Consider the following 19,600-nt stretch of genomic DNA (forward strand, 5'->3'; position numbering starts at 1 on the left):
AATCATGAACAACCACTAACAATGCTACAAGTTTTACATTTAAGTCATGATATTCTTTATCCTTCTTTACAAGATAACCATATTTTGAGTGACACCAAAATTATCCTTAGAAAATCTTTTGGAAAGTTATACTACACATGTTCTACGGAATGCCTTTTTTTCTTATTCCTACGTGTGTAATAGTCTGTCTACGTGAGAAGGGCAGGTGGTATATACCAAACACACAAATGAACTCACTGACACTGACTCTACATTCCCGTTTGTTTGTACCCCTCCGATTTCAAAAACGAGAATGCTTAATGTATAAAAAGTGCACAGAAATAAGTCAGTTGAATCATTGATTTATAAATTCTAACCTGACTGTGACCAGAATAGCACTAATGTTGGCATCCCCTGCACCATTTCATGCTTAATGGACTTTCCATACTACACGACGCCATATTGCGTACACTATAGGCTAGTTTATTTCCATCAGACAACATAATGGCGTAGTTCATCCTGTTTGGTGACTGCTGAATAACTGCGTAAATTACATAACGTTGGGAATTTAGAATTACATCCCTCTGCATATATGAACACAGAAATTAAACCGCTTGTTAAATCCACATGAAAAGCATAGTTGTCATTTTCTTTTGCTTGATTCGACATTGTAAATATTGGAAGCAGACGACTTATGCATGTACATCTGTAGTCATTTTACACCCCTTTGCTAAAAATGGACTTGTCCAGAAACTGGAAATGGATCCGAGCATGTTCGTCTATTGCACTGAAAATTTCCGTTAAGCATGAAACGCGCGTAAGATGACAGTGTTAGGGCCACTCTACTCAGTCAGGTTAGAAATTATAAATCAATGAATGAACTGACTAGGTTCCTTGCACGTTTATCACATTAAAGGTTTCCATTATTTAAATCAGTAGTGGGGTACAAACAAACGGGTTTGTAAAATCAGACTATAGATGGAATTATTACGCCTATAGCATCAAAAGCTGTGATGCTACTTGTGTTTTAAACAAAATGACAACTTTTTTAAAACCTATAAAAAGTAAATCCTTGTTTACAACAAATTCTCTGTTGTGCTGTAACTTTTCATACTATTTCTAAATGACATAAAAAGTTTTAGAAATCTGAAAGCTACATCAATATAGATGAAATACCCATTTCCCTTCCACATACTATTTCCTAGTGAGAAATGAAAGATAAATAATCCATAATGTTCATAAATTGACTTCCTCCATTTTAAAGAACGGTGCACACTAGTTACTTGCATTTATGTAAATGTTCAAAACAATGGATTACAATATCAATATTTAGTTATTTCCAGTTTTACACTTAATCACTCCCTGTGTTTTTTTGTAAGAGATGGGCTATCAAAAGTAAGAAGGGGATTATATATCATTTAAGTTAATATGTGCTCTGCTCATGGAAAACCCCATGAAGGAACTTTGTCCCCTTGACTTTGAACTTTAAAACCCCATAAACCTAGAATTTTTTATTATTGTCTTATATGGAAACCATCCGAAGCTTGGTCAAGGAAGTTACTCTAGAACAGAATTATTTTGATAAATTCCATTTTTGATGGAGTCACAATGAGCTACTACCTCCTGCCCCGTTAAGTCATTGCTAGGGGTTAATGTGTTAAGATTCATTCACTACCAGCAGCAATGATACAATGTTTCAAGTATGCTGCATCATGGCAGGAAAATGTTGTTAAATATAAACCTCTCCTGAAAATATACATCCAATCATATGCAACAATAGCCAACAGTCTACAATGATACAAAAAGGAAATAAACTGCAACCATAGCCAACAGTCTACAATGATACAAAAAGGAAATAAACTGCAACCATAGCCAACAGTCTACAATGATACAAAAAGGAAATAAACTGCAACAACAGCCAACAGTCTACATTGATATGAAAAGGAAATAAACTGCAACAATTGCCAACAGTCTAAAATAATTCAAAAAGGAAATAAACTTTGGCACGACAGCCAACAAGATTGGCATAGTATATGCCCCCATCAACATATACTGTACACAGCTCAAATTTGTAAAGTCAAGAAGAAATGTCATGTCATCCTTTTTTTCTCTCCATCCTTTTTATCTCTCCATAATTATATGGTGCATTTGATCTTGAAGCTTCACATTTCAATTTTAACACGGACAAACCATCAAAATTTGTTAGTCATAACACTGAAGAGCAATTAATTATTATATAATACAACATCAGAGATTTAAAATACCAAATACCACTAAAATCATGATGGATTTTTGTATCTGCAAGACATCTTTCCCAGGGGACCTTAATGACAGTCAAAGTAGAAACCAAAATTTACACAAGACAAAATATAATGGAATACAAGAAGGTCAGGGCTTGCATATCAAGCCAATCATCATTGAACTGTCTGAAAATCTCTAACAAAAATCTTAACTGTTGATGCCATCAGAAAAGTCCTATCTTGCTTCTCATTAATACTTCTCAAAACAACAGGGCCATATAGAAGGAAGTTCTATGGATAGCTTCTGAAAAATCAATTTAACGAGGCACAACCAGAACTTACAAGAAAAGTCCGATTTCCATTGGTTCTTTCCTCAAAGTAACAAAACTAGGTCATTTTCAGAATTTTTAAAATAAGCATTTAATAAGTAAAGGTATATAAGATTGGAGGGCGGGGGGGGGGGGGGGGGGGGATTTCAGTGAGCCAGTCAAGAGTATAAGATTTCATACTCAACTGGTCCCAACTACATACACAGATGAATTTGAGAAAGATCCCACTCTGGACCCCAATTCTCAATTAGTAGCCTCTTGAAATCTACACTTTTTTGAGAGCAGTAGGAAAACCAATAGAGAGAAAAGTATAAAAAAACAAATAACTGAGTCGACAGTTCAATAATTCAAACGTTTATATCCAATGTCCGTGTAAAAAAAAAATATTAGTAGGAAATCCGGGTAGAAGACTAAAAATAATCAGAAAGAAATGTATTTAAAACTGAAGCATGATACTTAAAGTAAACTAATTACAATAATTTATGTGTAACAAATGCCAACAATATTCAGTCTTTCAAATAGGTGTGCAAACACTCTAAGTGTAAACAATAATTACATGGCTGACGTCAACTTTTAGTAGTCTTCAGGAGTAAACAATAATTGTCATGCCGACAGCAAATTACAAATGGTCAATTAGACAATGTAATGTTGTGCTCTTTCTCTAACTGAATTCTGGGGGGGTAATTTTGTTCCCATTTACATTTTAAAATCATAATCCAACCAATTAAAATATCAAACAACATAAATGTAAGGGCTTTTCAAAAAGTTGATAAAAATAAGAGATCAATATTGTTTTTGCATTATTTCTTTTTTTTAAATCACTGTTCTTAAAATCTGCTTAAGAAGCTATTATCATGATCTATCCCTTGCAGGTATATTTTACCAATGTCATAGGCTTGGAGTAACCTTGCAGGTATACTGTATCAATGTCATAGGCTTGGAGTAACCTTGCAGGTATACTGTACCAATCTCATAGGCTTGGAGTAACCTTGCAGGTATATTTTACCAGGTGAAAGTCATAGGTTTGGAGTAACCTAGCAGGTCTATTTTACCAGGTGAAAGTCACAGGCTTGGAGTAACCTTGCAGGTATATTTTACCAGGTGAAAGTCATAGGCTTGGAGTAACCTTGCAGGTCTATTTTACCAGGTGAAAGTCATAGGTTTGGAGTAACCTTGCAGGTCTATTTTACCAGGTGAAAGTCATAGGCTTGGAGTAACCTTGCATGTTTATTTTACCAGGTGAAAGTCAAAGGTTTGGAGTAACCTTGCAGGTATATTTTACCAATGTCATAGGCTTGGAGTAACCTTGGAGTGACAGACAGCAGTACATACTTCATTCATTACCAATTACCTTGATTAGCCACAACAGATGAGACCTCACATGAAAAGCATGCAATCCACTCAACTAACAGCTATACTCATGAAAAACACATAGTTAAACTGTTTGGGTAACCTATCACCATAAACAATGTAGATTAATTAATACAAAAGTTTCCAAGTGGACTGGTCTGAAAGGTCATTTGGGTTATGTATACAACCTGGAAAGGTCTATGTGGTCATAAAAACAAAATCACAACACTGTAGTAAAACATAAAATGTATGTAACAGTGGCCATTTGTGGTTGTAAGGATGTGTCAAGTGTATGTAAGTGTGGCCATGTGTGGTTCTAAGGGTGTATCAAGCGTATATAAGTGTGGCCATGTGTGGTTGTAAGGGTGTATCAAGTGTATATAAGTGTGGCCATGTGTGGTTGTAAGGGTGTATCAAGTGTATGTAAGTGTGGCCATGTGTGGTTGTAAGGGTGTATCAAGTGTATGTAAGTATGGCCATGTGTGGTTGAAAGGATGTATCAAGTGTATATAAGTGTGGCCATGTGTGATTGTAAGTATGTGTCAAGTGTATGTAAGTGTGGCCATGTGTGGCTGTAAGGATGTATCAAGTGTATATAAGTATGGCCATGTGTGGCTGTAAGGTTGTATCAAGTGTATGTAGGTGTGGCCATGTGTGGTTGTAAGGATGTATCAAGTGTACGTAAGTGTGGCCATGTGTGGTTGTAAGGGTGTATAAAGTGTACATAAGTGTGGCCATGTGTGGTTGATGTGTGGTTGTAAGGGTGTATCAAGTGTATGTAAGTGTGGCCATGTGTGATTGTAAGGGTGTATAAAGTGTAAATAAGTGTGGTGTATCAAGTGTATGTAAGTGTGGCCATGTGTGGTTGTAAGGGTGTATAAAGTGTATGTGTGGCCATTTGTGGTCATAAGGATGCATCAAGTGTATATAAGTGTGGCCACGTGTGGTTGTAAGGGTGTATCAAGTGTACGTAAGTGTGGCCATGTATGGTTGCAAGCGTACATCAGGTGTATGTAAGTGTGGCCATGTGTGGTTGTAAGGGTGTATAAAGTGTAAATAAGTGTGGTGTATCAAGTGTATGTAAGTGTTGCCAATGTGTGGTTGTAAGGGTGTATAAAGTGTACGTAAGTATGGCCATTTGTGGTCATAAGGATGCATCAAGTGTATATAAGTGTGGCCATGTGTGGTTGTAAGGGTGTATCAAGTGTACATAAGTGTGGCCATGTGTGGTTGTAAGCGTGTATCAAGTGTATTTAAGTGTGGCCATGTGTGGTTGTAAGGGTGTATCAAGGGTATGTAAGTGTGGCCATGTGTGGTTGTAAGGATGTGTCAAGTGTATGTAAGTGTGGCCATGTGTGGTTGTAAGGATGTGTCAAGTGTATGTAAGTATGGCCATGTGTGGTTGTAAGGATGTGTCAAGTGTATGTAAGTGTGGCCATGTGTGGTTGTAAGGATGTGTCAAGTGTATGTAAGTGTGGCCATGTGGGGTTGAAAGGGTGTTTCAAATATATATAAGTGTAGCCATGTGTGGTTGTAAGGATGTATCAAGTGTATATAAGTGTGGCCATGTGTGGTTGTAAGGATGTGTTAAGTGTATGTAAGTGTGGCCATTTGTGGTTGTAAGGGTGTATCAAGTGTATGTAAGTGTGGCCATGTGTGATTGTAAGGGTGTATCAAGTGTATGTAAGTGTGGCCCTGTGTGGTTGTAAGGATGTGTCAAGTGTATGTAAGTGTGGCCATGTGTGGTTGTAAGTATGTGTCATGTGTATGTAAGTGTGGCCATGTGTGGTTGTAAGTGTGTATCAAGTGTATGTAAGTGTGGCCATGTGTGGCTAAGGATGTATCAAGTGTATATAAGTGTGGCCATGTGTGGTCGTAAGGATGTGTCAAGTGTATGTAAGTGTGGCCATGTGTGGTTGTAAGGGTGTATGAAGTGTATATAAGTGTAGTGTATCAAGTGTATGTAGGTGTGGCCATGTGTGGCTGTAAGGATGTATCAAGTGTATATAAGTGTGGCCATGTGTGGTTGTAAGGATGTGTCAAGTGTATGTAAGTGTGGCCATGTGTGGTTGTAAGGATGCATCAAGTGTATATAAGTGTGGCCATGTGTAGTTGTAAGGATATATCAAGTGTATATAAGTGTGACCATGTGTGGTTGTAAGGATGCAGTATCATCAGATACATCAAACTATCAAGTTTTATGACTGGAACATAAACTGCACCGAATAAATGAATACTGAACACAAAATTTTAGCAAAGTCACTCAAGCATGAAAAGCTGGTCACATAGATCTCATTTGAAAAATGGACGTAGAACTTGTCAAGATGCATTTGATTATTCTACAAACATACAAAAATCCCACATGCTTATCAGCAAACTGCAAAGACTTAAACAAAGCCAGAGAAATATGCAATCTAGGTAATGATGATATTCTTTTGTTGTCTTTGTAACAGCGTGGTATTATCAGATATGTAAATCATCAATTTCTTGATCCTAGCATGACCAGTGCCTGAGAAGGAACATCAAACACAAAATGTAACCCAAGTAAGTGAAGAAGACAATATAGGTCATGCTGACCTTCAAGATGATGTGTAGTACTCATCAGGATGCATCCTGTTGCCGGATTGTACATCTAACTGTAATATATTGGAGGTAAAAACAGCTGTGTGGTCATGAGTTAAAGGCGAAACATGAGCCAGTAAAATATGAAATGTAGATCAGAGACCTTTTGTTATGAGTGTGTTACTAACAGAGATGCATACAATCATCTATTCTGATGATTTCTGGCATTAACAGTGCTTGAGTCTGAATGCAAGTCAGTGAAGCATGCAATATGGCATGAACAGTGATCAAGTCTGAATGCAAGTCAGTGAAGCATGCTATATGTGTTAGAGTTACCTACTTCTGATATGAGGGTGTAGTACTTAAGATGTATTCCCTTCCTGTCCACCAATATTAATGATTCCAAGTACAAGAGTATCTACACAAGATGTCAAAACCTATATGGTCATAAGCTAATCGCAAATTTACCTAAGCCAGCCTAATGTCAAATGTAGGTCACAATAACCTTCTACTCTTGTAAGGGCTTGAAAATTCTGGTAGCCCAAGGTCTGGGACCAATTATTTTTAGCCATGTTTTATATTTGTTCCTGTAAATCGAATAAAATGTTTTTTTTTTCATCCTTAAAACATCTGAAAAGAGTTGTAAAAGTGCATTGATGAAAGCTGAAGTCACTCGATAGTGGAAGACTAGTGATGTCAAATATTACCAAAAATCTGTGAATTCAGCATAAAATGTACTGACCACCAGTCTAAGCTTCATCTTCATGAATCAAACGTTTGTCTGTTCTCAAAGCAAAAACTATGCATCAGTGGTATCAGCATGCCATATGTTCTAGTGGATATGAGTTTAAGTATGGATTTACCAGTAGAAGGCAACAATCAACCCAAAGATTTTCATAAGCTACAAGACGAGGGGATTCAAATGTAAGTTATGATACAAATAAATTATGCAAAGGTCATGTCCAATTTGATAACTGACCCATTAAATAGCACAAGAAACAACCTGAGAGCATATCACCTGCACCAGAAAGGTTATTGCTAGTAAATAAATCATCAAGAATCTGATTGCCCTATGCAGCTCAATGGCTTGTTGCTGACTCACAACTTGACGTAATTCATGGAAATTCTTTTTTCATTTCAGATGATGATAGCAATCAAATCTCCTGCCACAAGTCATACTCAAATTGGCATGTGATGTCCAATACATGTAATTGTGTCCCTTCCATCTTTTATTCACAAGAATCTGAATATTCCTTTTTATTCTTCTGTGTTGTTTATTAACACTTTTCAAGAGACTTATTTTCCCTTTTGTCTTAAACCTGCATCACTTGCTGGAAGGCAATTTTTGAAAAAATTTGACAATCAACAGGTTGATCATGCAGACGCTTTGCATGAACAAATAGGTGCAGTTTAAAGCATCTGAGGAACTGCTGTAAAGTTAGTCTGGTTCCCTGACTAATTACACTAATTCTAATATGAAACTCGGATCCAAATCAAACACAGATGAACAAAGTTTCCGGATTATTTGGCAATGATTTTTCCTTAGTTTTTGCTTTTATGCTGTAAATCCGTATTTTAAGGGTAATTTTCATAAGACTTATGGCAAAATCGGAATGGTTGACAGATCTGAGATTGCTTCTCATCTGTTTCACTAAAAAAGTTTTGATTGGCAAATCTGTTCCATGTAAAAAAAAATTATATGATGTAGAAAACTTTAATTTTATTTTATTTAACTAGAGCACTGAGATTCAAAGTGGATCCGCCAATAAACAATAAACAAAGCCACAATCTTTGAAAACTTTTAAAATGTCATGGTTACTAAAATAATTATATGATTAAATAAGCAGGAATGCAGTTGTCTGAATTCTGCATTTGACTTTTTTCCCCATCTTTCATTTGTGTTAATATCTGCATTGTGCGGATATGGGCAATCTAAGTCAAAAACGAAAGTTTTGGGCCATGGGGTGTGATACTAACAAAGATGGGTACAGTCATCTAGTTCGATAATCTCTGCATGAAAAGAGCTCAAACCAAAGTCAATGAAACATAAAATATGACTCATAGTGACCTACATTTGTGACGAAGCTGGTATGAATATATATATATATATATAGTATGTTTAACTTTTGTCCATGATTGCAAATTGTAAGGACCATTTTTAAATAACATATAGCATAGCTAACTTTTGTCCATGATTGTAGCTTATACCTGAAGACGATGATCATTTGTAACTAACATGTTCACTTGAATTTTAAGTTCAGGACTTTTGTTTTTCCCTTTAAAATTACATTCTTGTTTTGTAAATTATAAATAAGTTGTTTACTTGTATTTCAGTTAAAGGTCTGCCTTATAAACAAAAATTTAGAATGTTTTTCAAGTGAACTTATTAATAAATTTGATGGGAAAATAAACATCTTTTTCTGTTTTAGCTTTAAAATTAAAATAAAAATCAGAATTATTCATTCCAATTTTAATATCAGTCTTTGTGGAATCACTCGTAGATGTGTTTAGGTATGGGTGTGTGAGTGTGATTTGGATTTTTAATGAAGCTTTAATAATTGTTCAGTCATATTGCTACGATGTCTGCAGTGTGGCAGTTTATAGTGATGTCTAGCACTGGGGCATCATGCTGCAGACATGTAGCATGATGTCCCACCCAGACACATTATCCTGATACCAGGCCAACCAGTCCTAACACTAACCTCTTAATGCTGAGCGCCAAGCGAGACAGTTGTTAATACCATTTTTACAAGTCTTTGGTATGACTCTGCCGGGGATCGAACCCACGACCTCCAGCATCTGGGGCAGACACTCTAACCACTAGGCCATCAAGAGTTCAGATATAAATTGAAAGGAATTATGTATTTAAATTGCTCAATGGAATTACAAAGTGCTCATTATCTTTTGGACTAAAACACTGCTTTGGATTATTGTGAATTCATTCAAAGATTTCTTTGATTATATCATTGTGCTACAGCAAGACTATGGTACATCAGCACATTCACAACTTTTTCAACATCAGCACATTCAATAATGGTATTCATTTGGAATATTCTATACTTTTGGACTTGTGACAGAACATTTAAGATTATTTGGGATTTAATTCAAAATACTGAAATTTCCTCTTTAATTTCCCTTTTGTAGCTTAAAAAATTAAATTATTTGTTGATTTGACTAAACTTGTTGGTTATGAATCTTTCTGTTACTTAGTTTAAAACAGACTTGTAACAAGGCTGTAGTACTGTCAAAATAATATACATGTTTCAGGTCTTCAGACCATCCCTGTTTCTCACTGCTGACCCTAGAACGTTTTTCACACATGGTTAAAAATATAAATAAAAATAAAACTTTTAAAAACCAAAACTGACCTGCCTACCCTAGTTTTAAAACCATTGCATAAGGAAACATATTTTGCTGGCATCATCAAGATGCATTCATTACTTAAGTTTCCTGACAACAGTATATATACAGTGTACAAGAAAATCTATCTGGTCATGGGCCAAATGCAAAGGGTGTTCAGTCTTCTCAGTTGATGATTCTACAATGTATGACAAGAGCTAGATAAATTAAATTAGAAGACAATTTTTAACCAGTCAGTGAAGCAAGAAATATAGGTGACCTGCTTTTGTCATAAGGGTGTGGTACTTATTAAGAGTCATCCCCTCACCAAATGTTTTGAATCCAGCTATAACAGGATGGATACAGTGTGCAAAATAACAGCTAAATCCAAAGGTTATAACTAGAATGCACAATGTAAATGTACAAAACACAAAGTTATCCCCCTTTCCAGGGAGTAGGTGCTATGGAACCCAATCTAAACTGCTGCCAAGAACCCAAGAAAAGTGAATGGTTGAGATTCAGCAAAGATGTTATTGTTTTGGGTTTAGCGTCATTTTTCAGCACATGATAAGCTATACATGGCAGCAAAAATAACTGCTGGAGGAAGAACCTGGAAAATTCAGGTAAGAACTACCAACACCCAGGAAGAAACTGACAAGCTTTCTTACACAGACCAGCCAACCCTGACGAGTCCGTCTTAGTAAGGCAGTTGATTTTTTCCATAAGACTGACCAGTTTTCAGTAAGGTGTAACAAAATATCAATAACTGCTGTTGTAAAGCTGGAAAACATAATTAAAAGTTTGATGCATCAACAGTAAACATTATGTTCAACTGAAAAGTTTGTCAAGTACGCACAGACTTTATTTACCACTAGTAAAGTAGCACAAATTCTAGTTCCAAACCCTATGAAGCTCAATGGCTTGTTGTTATCTCTCAACTTGACTCAATTCTTGGAAATTCTGGATGCCATTCTTGGAAATTCTTTTCAATTTCACATGACAATGGCAATTATATCTCCCGCCATGGGGCATACTCATATTGACATGTGATGTACAATAAACATAATTGTGTCCATTCCAGCCTTTATTCACAAGAATCTGAATAATCCTTTTTATTCTTCTGTGTTGATTATTAGCACTTTCCTAGAAGCTTACTTTTCCTTTCATCTTAAACATGCATCACTTTCTGGATGCCATTTAAAAAAAATTCTATAATCAACAGTTTGATCATGCAGATGCTTCACATGAACAAATAGGTGCAGTTTAAAACTGCTGTAAAGTTAGTCTGGTTCCTGGACTAATTTCGCTAATTCTAAGATGAAACCCAGATCCAAATAAAACATAGATTATCCAGATTTTTTGGCAATGATAATTTTTCCATAGTTTTTGCTAGTATGCCATAAATCCATATTTTAAGGGTAACTTTTCGACTTATGGCAAAATCATAAGAGTTGGCATGTCTGCTTACATACCCACACTGCCCGCTACCTGAACGCACCAAGCGCAGAAATAAGATGTCAGTGATCAGAAAAGGCAAGCACTTTAGACCAATTAGCAACCTTGGGCCTCCTGGAGTGTGTACATATGTAAATGCTTTGATCTGTACAATGAAAATGTTGACTATTCTGAGATATGTTTTCCTGATGTATAAATATTTACATTTTAATAGTGTATAACTTAACACCAAATCTCTCGCATACATGACATACACCGAAAGCCAATAAAATTACATTAGCCTTGTTCAACCCAATTCTCATGCTTCCGTGAGATCTGAACACAAAAAAGGTCTCAACAATGTTTCATTTATCTCTCTTAGCAATAAAAGGCACTTTGGTAAAACTATGCCATTCATAAGCATAATGATTAAAGACATAACTTCATATCATCTGCCAATGAAATCACTTTTCCACTTATGAAAAAGCCTCATCATATTCTATATCACTGTTTAGCAGAGATCTTCTGAAGCCTTGTGAAAGTTGGGTTGAATGAGATTTAACTATCATAAGGAAACATGCAAGAGACGTTCCTACTGTGCCCATAGACTGGTTCCCTACCTGGCAGTATCTGAAGAGACTGTATTCCCCATGCTTCCAGAAATAGGTAAAATGCCCATAACCAGTCAAAAAGAGGTAGCTGGACACCAGTACACGTATGTGCATATAGATTGGCAGCGCCTGGAAGAATACAAGTTTTGTTTAAAACTAAAATTATATCACCATACAAACATAATGACTCTTTTCTCATAGTCTTTTTTTTTTATTAAATGTCTTTTTATGTGTTGTACTGTAGTATTTGTCCTTAAAGATCTGAGCCATAGTGTTTGCTTGAAATGATAAACTGAAACCATACATCTAAGTGGACCAAGATCACTTACCTAACAAATAGGTTCTCCTCTACAGTTATTATGTGCTACTGAGAGGGGGGCTGTTACATGGAAAAGTTTTCACTGGTAACATGCACAGTGGACAGAATACTGGAACATCTCTATGCTACTTTCATGCACTGTGACTGAATTTTTTTTACATGTGGGAACTATATATATTCTAAAGAAGACAGCTAATGCTCCCATTTGCTCAAAAAACAACCATGAATTGGCCCCACAAAGTGCACAAACTTCAGCAGTTATTAAAATGGGAAAATGAATTTTGACAGCGTAGACAATATCAGCTTCTGATGTTGCAATACATGAATTATAAAGAACATAAAACAGTTTGGTTCATTTTTTCCCCTCCAATTTACCTTTGAAGTCCAGGAAGTGAAAAGGACCAAGTGGAACTAGCAGTTTTCTGATAGAGATGTACATCTAAGTAAAATCAAGCTTTACTCTATAATCCTAATTACACTCATCAATCGTATGCCAAATGAAAGGGAATTAAAAGCTATTTTAACAATACCTGACATGTACATCTAAGTAGAATCAAGTAACAGCAGCATTATCTGATGGCAAATATAATCATCTATCTAAATTATAAATGGTCATAATGCCAGGATGCTATCTATTAAGTTTGGTTAATTTTATTCAGTGATTTCAGAGACAAAGTCATTCAAAGGTTTTTATATTTTTAATAACAGTGACCATATTTGATGGCAGACGTATATGTGTGTGTGATAGGGATTTTTAATGAGGTTTTAATAATTTGTCAGTCATATTACTATGATGCCTGCAAGGTGGCAGTTTATAGTGATGTCTAGCACTGGGGCATCATGCCACAGGCATATAGCATTATGTCCCACCCAGTCACATTATCCAGTCCTAACATTAACCTCTTATTACTGAGTGCCAAGCAAGGCATCTGTTAGTACCATTTTTATGCCTTTGGTATGACTCAGCCAGGGATTGAACCCACGACCTCCTGCATCCGAGGCAGATGCTCTAGCCACAAGGCCATCAGAGCAGTCTGATGGCAGATGAGTCATCTGTGTAAATATGAGATGTCTTCATACAAGGGGGCTTTCTGTTAAGTTTGGTCAAATTCTATTTAGTGATTTTGGAGAAGTCATTTGTCTAACTTTGTAATAGTGTTCATTATTAATGACAGATTGGCGCTTTTTTTTTTTATAAACTTGAAAGGTCTTTTGTGTTGTAGCAGGATGCTTTCTGTCTAGTTTGGACAAATATTATTCAGCAGTTTTGGAAAAGAAGTCACTGAAATGTTTTTTTAAATTTCAGCAGTGGCAGTCATATCTGAATTGGCCATCATTTGTATAAACTTGTAAAGCATTTATGGCAGAATGCTGTGTGCCAAGTTTGGCTAAAATTGGTTAGAAAGTTTTGGAGAAGTTGAAAATAGCAGTTTTTGATGGACAGCAATTTAATCAGGAAGTATTATCAAAATTTTATCACTGACATGGCACCTTGTGTACCAAGTTTGGTGAATTTCTACACAATAGTTTTTGAAGAGATCAAGTTTCAGACTGGAAGATGGATTATCCCAGGAAGTAAAGTATGAGGATAACAAAAAAAGGAGAATCATACCTTGCTTGCCCCTGTCAAATGGTATATCAGAATGACCAACTGCATCCAACCTTTCCATTCATCTGTCTGGTCTCGGTGTAGCACTGTTGTCTGAAAAAGTAATAAGTTTATACCAATATATGGCAAGCAGAGTTCATTCTACTTTATTAGTTAAATGAAGCACAAAGTCAATAATCAAGTCTATTTAGTGGAATGCTTATGAGCACGAAGTGTAAAAAATATAAGAGTAGAGAACCAGGAAAACATGCCCAAAACAATCTTTCCATGTTATTTTTCCCTGGTTTTTCTGACACTTACAATTTGTAAAAGAGTTGTCAAGTCCATTTCTGACAATGAAAATGTGTAAAAGAGTTGCTAAGTCTATTTCTGACATGATTTGTAAAAGAATTGTCAAGTCCATTTCTGACACAATGTAGAAAAGAGTTGTCATGTCTAATTCTGACATGATTTGTAAAAGAGTTGTCAAGTCCATTTCTGACACAATGTGGAAAAGAGCTGTCAAGTCTATTTCAGTTATGATGTGTAAAAGAGTTGTCAAGTCCATTTCTAACACAATGTGGAAAAGAGCTATCAAGTCTATTTCAGTTATGATGTGGAAAAGAGTTGTCAAGTCCATTTCTGACATGATGTGGAAAAGTACTGTCAAGTCTATTTCAGTTATGATGTGTAAAAGGGTTGTCAAGTCTATTTCAGTTATGTGTAAAAGAATTGTCAAGTCCATTTCTGACACAATGTGTAAAAGAGTTGTCAAGTTCATTTCTGAACTTAAGACGGCAATTATGTGTAAGCCACAAAACTGGATGTGTCCTAGTGCAGTTGAGTAAAGAAACCCACTCTGCTGATTCCTAAATGTAAAACAAGATGCTTCACAGCTCAATGAAACTGGGGGAACAATGTCAGTTAAGGGGCTAATGACCCTATATGTAAGGGTCTATCATCACAAAATAAGTTTTTCCATGAAGTGGGGGTGGGGGTAGGTTGGCAGTATCAGTTGAACCAGTAAAAAGACATTTGCCTAGTTTCTGTCTTTTTTCTGTCTTCTGCTCCAGTGACACAGCCCGGAGTCAGCATGTGTAAATCATTGCTGGAAATTGTTTTTTAACCATGACTACAATCCGGATTGTAATAATATATGAGATGGTAGAGTGAAATGAGTTCCAATAATGAAATAGTTCTATAACACACAGATTGTATGTGACAACAGAATGTAGCATCAAACTGATACATGACAACAAAATTTATCACCAAAATGAAACATGTGACAAAAACAATAATATCACCAAAATGATATATATGACAAAAGATGCATGTTTACTCAAATTATTTCTCATGTGGAAATAAAAAATATACGCCGTATTTTCTTTAAAAAGTGCTCAACCCTGCAACTCCAAGATGTGTTCCCAAAAAAGGCAACAAGCCCAATCTCTTAGACTGGTTCAGGACTTACTGAAAACAGCTATTTTTAATACTAATATAAGTCTGAAGGCAGAACTGATTACAGTAGAATATTTCTTAAAAGACCACCACTTCTGCCAAAACATTACAGTTCTCAAGACAGGTGGTGTCTTATGACATGTCATAACATTAATCAACTGAGAATCTGAACTCTCAAGACTGGTCATCTCTCACAGCAATGGTCTTTTAAGACAGACACACACGCACCCACAAAAAAAACAGAGGTTATAATTGGGAAATCTGCCATAGAATAAACAAGAGACAACAAGAACTTGTAAAACCCATGTATCAGATATGATGACCACTTTTTGTAATTGCATGACCACAAGCTGGGAGTATGTCAACTGTTGCCATTGCTGTCCAGGGATTTTAATAAAAGTTGGTAGCCATTGATTTTTAACCCATATGTTTGTTCATGCATAGCAGCCTACAATAACAGAAGTTTGAAAGAGTTCATTTCAAAGTTTATAATAGACTGTCGTATTACAGTCAATAGGGTTCATCAAAATAAAAATATCTTATTCCACAAGGTTCATACAGCTCAAGAGAGTTGTTTTTCAAGGACTTAACCAGGAGTTTTCAATGAGGTTCAGAAAGTTTTCAACTAGTATTTTTTAAAACAGAAACTGAATTTTGGTATCAATCAAGTCACTTTCCTGACACTGAATCTACTAACACAACGGAATACACATGATTATTAAGAAAAACATACCCAGAGATATGACTGATCAGTATGAATTTTATACAAAATTTTATAATACAAAAAGATATTCTGAAATAATTTCAGACATCTCCATCAAGGAAAGAAGACAGTCTAACTTGAGCTTAAACACTACCACATTTCAGCTTATGGAGACCAAATCTCTTATAACCCACAACATAGTGCACTGCTCCCTGACCACCAGAAGGAGGGTGTGTCCCTTGACCAGTGCTCCTGCTACTTTTCTAACTACCTGCTACTGTATTTCTTGCTGAAATCCTTGGCCTCCCATACACAAAGTCTTCAGTAAATACAGTACATCCACATGGTAATTGGGGAAATCAATATAGTTTCAGAATCATCCATGCTGTTAATCAACACACACATACACACACACTTCAATCACCTAATTTTCAGCACTGGTAAAACATTCCTTAGTTTACATTCCAATCTGAATCTTTAATTTTTCAGCAGCTTTAAAATATTTGATGACCGGAACTTTTATTCAGAAAGGAAAATTAATATAAACCTGAATGTATGGTGTCCTAAAAATTGTATGGTCCATATATTGTTATTAATGATGGTAGATACAATTAGATGGGAATTAGTATGTGTAGTCCCATTGCAATGTAGCTACATAAAAAACATTAACCATATATTCCTAAAGAATGCCTCCATGGTCTTTACATTTTCCAGTGATGGTAGTGGTGGTGGTGGGACATTTATTTGAGCACAATAATGAAAGCTAAAGTTGTTCTTTTGATGTATTCTTATAATGCTCACATGTACATCCAGAGCTCTTTCTGCCACTGAATTCAGTCAATGTAAATATCAGCACAGTTAAAATGATCAATCAATCAACACATTTTCCCAAAGAGGCCCTGAGTGGCCGAGTGGTCTAAAGCGCTCTCCATTACGGATCACTGCCATATCACCTCTGTCTGCATAGGTTCGAGTCTCAGATTCAGCCAATGTGGGCTTGTGAGAAAGCTTGTCAGTAGCTTCTTGTGAGTCAGTGGTTCTTTCCGGGTTTTTCCCGGGTTCCTCCTCCACCATTAATACTGGCCGCCATGTATAGCCTATCGTGTGCTGAAAAATGGCATTAAACCCTACAACAGATGGCGCTCACCAGACAATATGTACTTTTGAGAGAGTGACGTATGTAAGGTGAGGTAGTTCGCATTTAAAACATGCACAGTGGAGAGAATGTTTGCATACCTCTATGCTACATTAATGTAATGTGGATGATATTTCTTTTGGATATTGTACTTTTGGAAATTTTACATGATTTAAGCACACTGCTAACTAAAATGACTGCTCCCTTGTGTTAAAAAATCAGTCTGAATTAGTCTAAAGTACACTATACATAGCAGCTACTAAAATAGGGAAAATGAATTTTGCCAGACTAGACAATACCAGCTTCTGAAAGTGCAATGAATGAATTACCAAATATATAAAATGTAAAAAAAGTTATCGGCTCTTTTTTATACAATTTACCTCTGAAGTTCAGGAAGTGAAAATGACCAAGTAGAACTAGAACTATTTTGAAAGGTGCACATTTGAAGCAAGGCCAAGCTGTATACTCTATAATCCAAAGTACACCCATCAATCATACACCAAAATAAAGGGAATTAAAGGTTCTTTGCATTATACCTAAGGTATACAAGGTCTTTTTTAAATAACCAGTATAACCAGTGAGGAAAGCCGGGGACATTCTTTTTCTTTAAAATCCTAACCCTTATGCAAAATGCGAAACTGTATAGCGCCACCACAACAACAACATTTTCCCACACAGCTGCTGGTTGAAGGACTGGAAAGTCTTTCAACTTGCTGCCCAGCTATTGTGCCATGCTTAACACTACATGTGTGCCTGTGTCTTAGTAATTTATACATTGATATATACACTGTAATTATGGCTGTCAAAATGTTGGTGAACATCTACTGGGTATCCATCAATCCTAATGATCTGTTATCTAGGTACGGGATCAAAGGGAAATTGTAACGCCTAACCTGAACCCAGAGGGTTGGGGATTGACAGGAAATTGTAATGCCTAACCTGAACCCAGAGGACTTCCTGTACTGAAAAGCACAGGTCTTACACTGCATCTTTTAACTTTTCTGTGCTTAAAAAAGGGGAAGGGGTGTTAATTATAGTGGGGCCATTAATTTGGGAATATATGGTAGATCCTGGAGACGAGAAGTGTGTATACATTTCCACTGTATTGAATACTTAACAGCTAAGAGACAACCTTTTCCTGGAGCTATACAAAAACTTCAAACAACATTTAACAAAAGTCCATGAAGCATGAGATATAGGACAGTGACCTACATTTTTTATAAGGGTGCAGTATCCCCTCACCAAGTTTCATCATTCCATGAATAACAGGATTTATACAGTATACAAAAATCTCAGATAAATAAAAGAACTTAACCAAAACTGTAAAAATAATGTGCATGTCTGTATCAATTTAGCCCCTCCCCTTGGGACAGGTTTTTGGTACCAATCTAGCCCCCTCCCCATGTGAGAGGTTGTTGGCACCAATTTAGCCTCTCCCCTTGGGATAGGTGCTATGAAGCATGCTTGAAACTGCTGTCGGAAACTAAATGTAATCAACACCAAAATCAGCTGGGATTTTTTTGACAATTACACCATATAAACTGAAAATTTCATGTGAAATGGCTAAAAAATATTGATGTTATGGCTGTTTGAATTTGTACTGATATATTAGGACAATATGCAAAGTGTTGAAAAGACCTGATTACTTTGACCAGCTGAGACTAAGGCCTATTTAAAGCTCCAGTGTTTACCAATTATTTTCCTTTCCTGCAGGTTTGGGAGGCAGAATAGGTCCTATGCACCCTATTGGGTGTTGTATGAGGCAACCAATGGTGGCAAATTTGATTGCCCTGGCATGTGCCCCATGATGATGTTCAAGCTATGAAGGTCTTCAATTTTTTTAAAACTGTGTGGTTCATATCAAATAGGTAATATTACTCTAAGTCAGATTTACATACAGGAATTTCACTTCCGCAATACAGATCTGTGTGAGCCTGCAAAATCACAACTGCAATATAAAAGGGGCGTGTCCCTGTGCAGTTATGGGTGAAGAAACTCACTCCCTGCAGATTTCTCTCTGACAGTCTAATACCAGATCCCTCACTGCTCTGAGGGGCTGGGGAACACTGTCAGCTATAAAACCAAACATTTGTTACAACAGCATGTATAACCAAATATAAGTACATTTATTCAAATTATCGCATATCAGAATATTAAAAACATACCAGTACTAGACATCATCTCAACTCCAAATATGGCTAGGATTTCTCCAAATGTGCAAATGAACCAAACCAATTTGCCTTTACACTTGTTTAATGGTTTAATTATGGAATAGTTATTTTTAACACTACTATCTGTCTTAAGACCAAACTGACTGCATCCAAAATGAGGTTGTCCAGGGAAATGTGCACTGAATAAAACTCACACAAGAACTTGCGAAACTATCATGCTGAAGGTGTTAAGTGTTTTGGTAAGGTAACAGTATCATCACAAGTTGTAAAACAAAGCAGCTGTTTCTTGTATAGCTGCCCTTTGTCAACACCTTCAGGTTATACACATGACAATTAGGGTAATCAAAACAGTCTGTCAGTCACTTATTCCAATCACATGTGC

General features: G+C 36.2%; 1 protein-coding gene across 2 annotated transcripts in view; it reads right to left on the minus strand.

Annotated features, from left to right (window-relative positions):
• The window catches only part of LOC149790594 (N-acetylneuraminate (7)9-O-acetyltransferase-like), a 139,145-nt gene that overhangs the window by 39,548 nt on the left and 79,997 nt on the right, over nt 1–19,600 (minus strand). For both annotated transcript variants that reach the window (XM_089972693.1, XM_089972690.1), the window contains exons 13-14: nt 13,776–13,865; nt 11,854–11,973 (exon numbers count right to left, since the gene is read on the minus strand). In XM_089972693.1, coding sequence (XP_089828819.1) covers nt 11,854–11,973; nt 13,776–13,865 — 210 coding nt within the window. The remainder of the gene's footprint in view (nt 1–11,853; nt 11,974–13,775; nt 13,866–19,600) is intronic.

This window comes from Sinohyriopsis cumingii, chromosome 10 (genome assembly GCF_028554795.1).
Source record: "Sinohyriopsis cumingii isolate HCF-2022 chromosome 10, ASM2855479v2, whole genome shotgun sequence".
NCBI classification, from domain to species: domain Eukaryota; kingdom Metazoa; phylum Mollusca; class Bivalvia; order Unionida; family Unionidae; genus Sinohyriopsis; species Sinohyriopsis cumingii.